At 62.7% G+C, this 9,130-nt stretch overlaps 1 protein-coding gene across 2 annotated transcripts; it reads right to left on the bottom strand.

Moving 5' to 3' along the window:
- Nucleotides 1-215: 215 nt before the first annotated feature.
- On the bottom strand, nt 216-8,238 carry TNNT1 (troponin T1, slow skeletal type). Of its 2 annotated transcripts, XM_054015067.1 has the most exons (11): nt 8,156-8,218; nt 6,651-6,683; nt 3,372-3,393; nt 2,923-2,986; nt 2,468-2,584; nt 2,023-2,100; nt 1,806-1,916; nt 1,349-1,458; nt 811-901; nt 640-680; nt 216-392 (listed from the first exon to the last, which is right to left on the bottom strand). In XM_054015067.1, the coding sequence occupies exons 5-11, from the start codon at nt 2,564-2,566 to the stop codon at nt 347-349; spliced, it is 576 nt and encodes a 191-aa protein (XP_053871042.1). In that variant the 5' UTR covers nt 2,567-2,584; nt 2,923-2,986; nt 3,372-3,393; nt 6,651-6,683; nt 8,156-8,218; the 3' UTR covers nt 216-346. The 2 variants fall into 2 exon arrangements, with proteins under 2 accessions (XP_053871042.1, XP_053871043.1); XM_054015068.1 differs by lacking the exon at nt 6,651-6,683 and having other exon boundaries at nt 8,156-8,238.
- Between the last annotated feature and the right edge of the window lie 892 nt (nt 8,239-9,130).

Below are 9,130 nucleotides of genomic sequence, written 5' to 3'. Positions count from 1 at the left end.
CTCCCCTCGCCGGCATCGGTTCCCGGGGCGGGCCCCGCCCATTTGGCCTCACTCGAGTGGGCGGGGCGTCCCACGTGGGCGGGGCTTGGTAGAGTCCCGCCCCCCCCCCCCCCCGTCACGTCCTGGGCGGGGCTGTGCACGTGGGTTGCCGCGGGGGGCGGGTCATTCTCCGGCCCCCCTTCACCCCCCCCCCCACAGAGCACACGGAGGCAGCGTCTGGGCGGGCGGGAGGCCGGTTTATTGCCCGGGGGGGGGCAGGGCTCCCCCCCCCCCCCGGCTGAGGGCTGCGTGGGGCGGCGGGGGGGAGTTATCCGCGGGGGGGGCAGAGGCTGCTCCGTCTCCGGGCTCATTTCCAGCGGCCGCCCAGGCGGCCCTTGGGGGCCCCCTTCTTGCTGCGGAGAGAAAAGGGGGGGGTGAGAAAAGGCGTCAGCAGCCCCCCCAGATTCCCCCCCCCCACCGTGTCCCTCCCCCGGGCCTCACCCCACCAGCCCCGCTGCTCTCAGCCCCCTCCCCCACGGCCCAGCGCTGCCCCCCCCGGGGGCTGGGAGGGGGGAGAAGGATTTTGGGGGGTGGGTCTCTGGATCAGGACCCCAACCCCCCTCCCAAGCGAGGGAGATGGAGACTGCGGCGGCTACTCACAATTTCTGGGCATGGCTGATGCTGTTGTAGAGGATGTTAATCTGCAAAGGGGTGGAAGAACCAGTTGTTACCCAGCTGGGCCAGCCTCAGTTTACCCTCCCCACCCCACCCCCAGAGCCAGCCAATGCCCCACCCTGGGGCTGGATGGGAGCCGGCGCCCCATTCTTTCACCTCGTATTTCTGGCGCTTGAGTTTCTCCATGAGGTCAAACTTCTCCGACTCCAGCTGGTGGATCCAGTCGTGCAGCTCCTTGGCCTTCTCCCTGTGGGGCCAGAAGGAGGCGCTGTCAGGATCGGGGCAGCTGCTAGTCAGCCCCCGGCCCAGCAAGGTCCGCTCGTACCCAGAGTGCCCCGGGAAATGGCAGGCATGCTCCACACAAGGTAGTGGTGCTTGCTAGCCCCAGGGGCTCATGGGAACAAAGCGTAGAGCATCATGGGAAATGAGGGTATAGATGGCCAAGGTAGCAATGGTTGCTAACCCCAGGGGATCATGGGAAATGGGAACAAAGAGCAGAGCATCCAGGGAAATGGACACAGATGACCAAAGTAGCGGATTGGGTTCCTAACCTCAAGGGATTATGGGAAATGAGAACCAAGTGCAGAGCATCATGGGAAATGGGACCATAGATGGCCAAGGGGTAGCCATGGTTGCTAACCCCAAGGGATCATGGGAAATGAAGTCCCCTGAGTGCTCCCCCTCCCCCCCGTACCTCAGCTCATCCTCCCGCATGCTATCGATGTTTAGGGGCTTCCGTCGCTCGGCCAAGATCCGGTTCTTCATCTCCCGCCCCGTCTGCCGCTTGCCCCGTTTCTGCTCGGCCTGGCAAACAGGGCACGGGGGTCACGTCAACACAGGCTCCCTCCAGAGCCGGGCCCTCTAGGGTGGGTCTCAGGGGGCTGGTTATAGTGGGACCCCTCACCCGGCGCTGAGATGCGGCTGTCTCTGGGGTGGAACGCCGGGGTTGCTTATATGGTGACCCCTCACCCGGCGCTGAGATGCCTGTGGGGCAGGGCAGCTGGTGATTTTCAGACCACTCCCCATACTGCAGCAAGGGGACCAGCCCTGAGTCCACACCCCGATCCCTGCAGCACAGCGCCCCCCCATCCAATGTCCCTGTCCAACCTCTCTCCCCCCAGGTCCCCCCCGCTCCCTGACTCCCCCCTCACCTTGACCAGATAGCCACCGAAATGCGGCATGGTGGACAGAACCTTCTTCTTCTTGGCATCGTCTTCGGCCCGTTTCTTGGCCTCCTCCTCCTCCTTGCGCAGCTTCTCTTCCTGCATGGGGGGCGGGGGAGCAGAGCTGTCAGCCATGCGGCTGGGGGGGTACAGACTGGAGGGGATGACCTCCCCAGCCCAGGATGGGGAATGTGGAGGGACTCACCGCTAGCTTGGCCTGGCGTTCCCGCTCCTTCTCGGTCCGGAACCGCACCTGCTCGTTCCGTTCCGCTCGGCGGCGCTCCTGCCAGGGGCCCGGGAACGGGTCAGAGCATGGCCGGCCACCCACAGCACCCCCCGGCCGGCCCCACCTCTTCCCTGGAACCCACGATCCGCTTCCCTGCCTGCCACACCCACAATCCACCTGGCACGCTCCCCGGTACCCACAATCCACCTGGCACGCCCCCCCCCAGTACCTACAATCCCCTGTCCTGCCCCCCATACCCACAATTCCCTGCCCTGCCTCTTGTACCAACAATCCGCCTGGGATGCCCCCAGTACCCACAATCCCCTGCCCCCCATACCCACAATCCACCTGGCACGCCCCCTCATCCACAATCCCCTGCCCTATGTACCCACAAATCCCCCCCCCCGTGTGCCCCAGGACCCACAATTCTCTCCATCAAGCCGATGAGCTCCTCCTCCTCCTTCTTCCTCTGCTCGAAGTGTACGTCGATGAGCGTCTGCAGCTCCAGCAGGTCCTTCTCCATGCGCTTGCGGTGAATGTCCTGGGGGGCGGAGAGAGCGTGTGAGCTGGGGGGCACCCCACATGGGGGGGAGCGCCCCCTGCTGAGCACCTGGTACCTGCAACATAGCGCCTCCTGCTGAGTGCCTGTTCCCCCACAGCTCAGCACCCCCTGCCGAGCCCCCGCCCCGCTCCCTGCAGCCCAGTGCCCCCTGCTGAGCCCTCGCCCCCTGCAGCCCAGCGCCCCCTGCCGAGCCCCCCGCCCCCCTCCCTGCAGCCCAGCGCCCCCTGCTGAGCCCCCGCCCCCTGCAGCCCAGCGCCCCCTGCCGAGCCCCCGCCCCCCTCCCTGCAGCCCGGCAGGATCTTTCTTACGATACTCACATCAAAGTCCACTCTCTCCCCATCGGGGATCTTCGGGGGGGCCAGCTGGGGAACCACCGGCCTGCTGCGGGGCGGGCGGGGAGGAGGGATAAGAAATACAACAAAGAGGAAAGGGACTGATGCTTGACTGTTACAAGTTCAGACCCTGCCCAGCGCTGGGACTCGGCCCCTCTGAGGTGGGGCACGGGGGCTGGGCACACAGGGACCCCTCGCCCAGTGCTGGGATGCGGCCCCTCTGGGGTGGAGCGCGGGGGCTGGGTATAGGGGGACCCCTCGCCCGGTGCTGGGATGTGGCCCCTCTGGGGTGGAGCGCGGGGGCTGGGTCTACAGAGTCGCTCAGAGCATTGGGACAGCACTCCTGCCCAGGTTGTGGGGTTCCCTGCTCTGACTTGTGGGTGGAAATGGGGGATCCCCCATCTTACCCCCCTCCTCACGGGTACCGCAGTTACCTGGGTTTGGGACGCTCCTCTTCTGTGAAGAGAACAAGAGAAACATTGTTATTAGACAGAGAGATCGGGAAACAGTTTATGTGTGGGGGGAAATTGGGGGGACCCAGGGGGATGACACCCCAAAAAACTCTTAGCAAGAAAGCCCCTGATATGCTCCACCTGTATCCAGTTCAAATGTCAGGGTACCTTCATAAGGTGGGGTGAGAATTGATGTGGGGGGGGGGAATCCATGGACAGATGGCCCCCCTCAGACGGGGAAGAGAGAGTCCTGGCTGTTGAATAAAAAAAAAGGAAGGAAAAAAGGGAGGAAGAAAAATGTATCCCTGAAGAAGAGAAGAAAATCCATGAGGAGTGGGGGGCTGCAAAGTGGGGTACAGGGAGCGGCACCGGAGATCCAAGGGGGGGTGTCATAACATTAGCTGCGGAGAAGGGTTTGGGGGAGCATGATGCTGGAGGAAGCCAGGGGGCCAAACAAAAGAGTCCTTCCCGTGGAAGGTTTTTTGGGGGGCAAGTAAAGGGTTAGAGAAGGGGGTTGAGGAGGACGGGGCCCCAGGAAGGGGCCTGCAGTGGGGGAGGGGCTCCCCCACCCCAGAGGACACAGACTGGGTCCGTTGTGAGTAGTTTTAGAGGCAAGCAAACTCTGCGGCTGCCACGTCTCTATATGGATAGAGGCTCATATACATTCAGCGCCCCGCCCCCCAGCAGCTCCCTTCCAGCCCCCTCCTCCCAGTGCAGTCAGGGGTGACTCCGGATGGACCCGGGGGGAGCTAAGATCAGAATCCGGCCCTGACCCCATTGCAAACAGGAGTGACTCTGGATTCGGGGGTGGGGGACAGGACTGAGCTCCAAAGTCCTGACCCCATTGCGAACAGGAGTGACCCCGGATTGACCCTGGTGCAGCTGAGCTCAGATTCAGCTCTGACCCCATTGCAAACAGGAGTGACTCCAGATTGACCCAGGAGAGCTGAACTAAGGGTACATCTACACTACAGCGGGGAGTCGATTTAAGATACGCAAATTCAGCTACGTGAATAGCGTAGCTGAATTCGACATATTGCAGCCGACTTACCCCGTTGTGAGGACGGCGGCAAAATCGACTTCTGCCGCTTTTTGTCGGCGGCGCTTACTACCACCTCTGCTGGTGGAGTTAGAGCGCCGATTCCCGACGGGACGCGATAAATCGATCCCCGAGAGGTCGATTTCTACCCGCCGATTCAGGCGGGTAGTATAGACCAGACCTCAGATTCCAGCTCTGACCCCATTGCAAACAGGAGTGACTCCGGATTGACCCTGGCGAGGCTGAGCTCAGATTCCAGCTCTGACCCCACTGCAAACAGGAGTGATTCCGGGTTGACCCAGGAGAGCTGAGCTCAGATTCCAGCTCTGACCCTATTGCAAACGGGAGTGACTCCGGATTGACCCTGGGGAAGTTGCACTCAGTACTTCCCCCATGACAACAGAGCCCAGTGAATGTATATTTGGGTCACAGCCATGCACCCGGGAACCGAACTGTATTCCATACAGCAGCTGGGTGTATAGATACGTTCTTCCTGCCCAACCCCGGGCTGCACCCCGGACTCGTCACAGATACATGGGGAGCACGTGCCTCGCCACCCATGTATCGGGACCCGCGTCGGCTGGCCACGCACCCCGGGTTCGCAGGAGACCACGTCTATATCCCAGCCCAGCCTGGCCCTGCCCACGTGGGATTTACCACCCGCCCTGGCCCCCGGGCTGAGATATAGAGAGAAACATACGGGGGGGGGGAGCGCCCCGGGCAGAGCTGGGGCGGGGGCGTGCCAGGGACCAGGCTAGGGAAGGTGGAGGTGTCAGTCACTGGGGTGCAGGGATCTCCGGCCTCTAGGTGGCGCCCTCCCTCCATGCCAATAACCAGCAATTTCTATCCACCCCCGGCCAGTCCCCATCCATCCACCCCATCAATCCACCCCCAGCCACCCCCATCCATCCACCCACTCTATCCATCCCCAGTCACCCCTATCCATCCACCCCCTCAATCCACCCCCAGCCACCCCCATCCAGCCACCCCATCAATCCACCCCCAGCCACCCCCATCCATCCACCCCGTCTATCCACCCCCAGTCACCCCCATCCATCCACCCCCCTCTATTCACCCCCAGCCACCCCCATCCATCCACCCCCTCTATCCACCCCCAGTCACCCCCATCCAGCCACCCCCTCTATCCACCCCTAATCACCCCCATCCATCCACCCCACTCTATCCACCCCCAGCCACCCCCATCCATCCACCCCCTCTATCCACCCCAGCCACCCCATCCAGCCACCCCCCCTCTATCCACCCCCAGTCACCCCTATCCATCCACCCCCCTCTATCCACCCCCAGTCACCCCCATCCAGCCACCCCCTCTATCCACCCCCAGCCACCCCCATCCATCCACCCCCCTCTATCCATCCCCAGTCACCCCCATCCATCCACCCCCCTCTATTCACCCCCAGTCACCCCCATCCATCCACCCCCCTCTATCCACCCCCAGTCACCCCCATCCATCCACCCCCCTCTATTCACCCCCAGTCACCCCCATCCATCCACCCCCCTCTATCCACCCCATCACCCCTATCCATCCACCCCCTCTATCCACTCCCAGTCACCCCCATCCATCCACCCCCTCTATCCACCCCCAGCCACCCCCATCCATCCACCCCCTCTATCCACCCCCAGCCACCCTCATCCATCCACCCCCCTCTATCCACCCCTAATCACCCCCATCCATCCACCCCATCAATCCACCCCCAGCCACCCCCATCCAGCCACCCCCCCTCTATCCACCCCCAGTCTCCCCCATTGAGCCACCCCCCTCTATCCACCCCAGCCACCCCCATCCAGTCACCCCCTCTATCCACCCCCAGCACCCCCATGCATCCACCCCCCTGTATCCACCCCCAGCCACCCCCATCCATTCACCCCCGTCTATCCACACCCATCCAGCCACCCCCCTCTATCCACCCCCAATCACCCCCATCCAGCCACCCCCATGTCCATCCATCTGTAGCTGCCCCTTCTGGGGACTGGACAGTGCGGATGGACAGATGCGGGGAGGGTGCGATGCCTGAGAGGCCCAGGCCCTGGGGGGGGGGGGTGTGATTTACCCTGGGGGAGGCCTGGGGGGCCCAGCCCAGCTCTGCCCATCCCCCGCTGTGGCGGCGCCCCTGCCCCCTCAGCGGGGTGGGGGCTGGGGGTGCCCCATGGGAGCCCCCACCTCAGGGCTATTTCTCCAAGGAGGAAGCGAAGCAGGAAAATACCTGGGTCTGCGGCCGGCTGGGGTTCCTCAGACACTGCACACAGCCATGGGGTCGGGGGGGGGTTAAGAGCAGGTATGGAGGATGGGGAGGGGAGATTGGGGGAGGGGAGGGAAGATTGGGGGATGGGGGAGGATAGATCGGGGGTGGGGGGAGCGAGCGCAGGAGAGAAACGGAGAGGCGGTTAAACCAAGGCAGCTCGGGTGGGGGCCCGTTAAATCCGGTTACTCGTTAGTGGGGGGGGAACTCCCTCTCTGCCCCCCCTTTCAATGTCCCTGCCCATCTCCCTCTCCCACCCTGGTGAATCACAATGTTCCCCCCCCAACACATGCGGTGGGGGCTGGGATATGAGGAGAGAGGGACAGTGATGCAGTGGGGGGGTTAGGGGAGAAGGACCCTGCAGTGATGCAGTGGGGGACAGAGATGCAGTGGGTTTCTGTGGGGGAAGGGCCCTGCATTGGGGGGAGGGGGAGCCATGCAGTAATGGGGAGGGAGAAGGGTCCTGCAGTGATGCAGTGGGTGGCTGTGGGGGAAGGGCCCTGCAGTGACACAATGGGGGAGGACAGAGATGCAGTGGGGGGAGGGGGAGGGCACTGCAGTGATGCAGTGGGGGAGGAGGAAGGGCCCTGCAATGATGCAGTGCGGGGGACAGAGATGCAGTGGGTGGCTGTGGGGGAAGGGCCCTGCAGTGATGCAGTGGGGGAATGGGGGAAGGGCCCTGCGGTGATGCAGTGGGGGGAGGGGGAAGGGCGCTGCAGTGACGCAGTGGGGGAATGGGGGAAGGGGCCTGCGGTGATGCAGTGAGGGAGGGGGGAAGGGCACTGCAGTGTTGCAGTGGGGGGAGGGAGGAAGGGCCCTGCAGTGATGCAGTGGGGAGGGGACAGAGATGCAGTGGGTGGCTGTGGGGGAAGGGCCCTGCAGTGATGCAGTGGGGGGGGAGGACCCTGCAGTGATGCAGTGGGGGGAACAGAGATGCAGTGGGTGGCTGTGCGGGAAGGGCCCTGCAGTGATGCAGTGGGGGGAGGGAGGAAGGGCGCTGCAGTGATGCAGTGTGGGGGTGTCCCAGGTCAGGTACACACCTGACTCTAACACGGGCATCCTCCGTGCTGCCCCCACCCTGGCTGATGCCCCCATGGCCGCCCCACCCTCTGCCCCCAGGGGAGGAAAAAACCCTTCAGCCGACAAACTAGAAAGGAGGAAGCCTGTGAAGAGAAAACGTAACATGGACGAGAAAGCAAACGTGATGGGAACAGAACCCCGGAGTCCTGGCTCCCAGCCCCCCCTGCTCTTCCCACTAGATCCCACTTCCCTCCCAGAGCCGGGGAGAGAGCCCAGGAGTCCTGGCCCCCAGCCGCTGCCCCCGCCCCATTCTACCCCTAGCCCCCACTCCCATCAAGTTGCTTCTTCCTGATTCCAGCCGGACTGTGAGGTCTCTGCTCCTGGTGACCTAGAGGAAAGAGGGGGGTCCCCGTGGCACGGGGGAGGGCAGGTGTGTGCAGCTGTCTCACCTTCCTCCTCCTCGGCCTGCTCAGCCAGTTCCTCTTCTTCAGAGAGAGAGAAAGAAAGAGAGCGAGGGGTTAGTGCTGGGCTGCACGTTCCCGGGGTCCCATCTCAGGGGGCAGATTGCAAGAGTTGGGGGGGTGGTGTCTGTGGGGAAGGTTTGGGGGGGGTGTAATGCTGGGCCACAGAAGATTAAACAAATTAGCAGGTTGGGTGACCTGGAAGCAACCCTTGAGGATGTTTCAAAAGGGCACAGCCACGGTGAACAAGGCCATTCCTGGTAGACAGGTATCAGAGCCGTGTTGAGGCGCCTCGAGCCTTTAACCCGTTTGCCAGCACTGTTAGAGACTCAAAGAGCAGCTGCTAAATGTGTCTCCGTTTACCGCAAGCTATTGAATTAGCTGGTAGACGCTGCATCCATCCCGTTCCTAACCCCTAATGCTCCGCCGCTGGCTTCTAGCGACTTGGAGAGCAAATCTTATCTGCCAGATGGGATGTGTGATGTAATAAGGCCTTGGTCCTCATCTGTCCTCGAAACTCGCAGCTCACCCTTTGGGAACCTTGTCTTTTATTCTTCCTAAGCAGTCTCAGGTTTCGGGATTGAGGATTGTCCCTGAGTGTGTGTTTGGTGGGGGGTGAGGGGGAAGAGCTGAAATATTCATTGACCGGGAAGCGATTGTGTCTCATCCTTTGGGATTAGAAAGAACCTCACCCAGGGCGAAATGGGGTTTTGAATAACCTTTCACTACATTCGACTGGGCTGACTGGATGGGACCCTAAAGGGGATTAACCGGTCTGGTGCCGCAGAAGCTGGTTTGTTACTGGCTTGGTCAACCTGATTGTAAACCACCCATTTTTTGGTGGGGGGATCGGCTGCCTTGGTTCTTGCAGTCTGCCCTGAGGGTCGCCTTCTCAGTGCAGCCCATCCAGGCAACCGGTCACAGGGGGGAAGGGTTTTTTTGGGGGGTGGGGGGAACCAGGCC

This window comes from Malaclemys terrapin (genome assembly GCF_027887155.1).
Source record: "Malaclemys terrapin pileata isolate rMalTer1 chromosome 20 unlocalized genomic scaffold, rMalTer1.hap1 SUPER_20_unloc_4, whole genome shotgun sequence".
Taxonomy (NCBI): Eukaryota; Metazoa; Chordata; order Testudines; family Emydidae; genus Malaclemys; species Malaclemys terrapin.
Note: the sequence above shows the minus strand (reverse complement) of the source record. Positions and strands in the feature narration are given on the sequence as shown.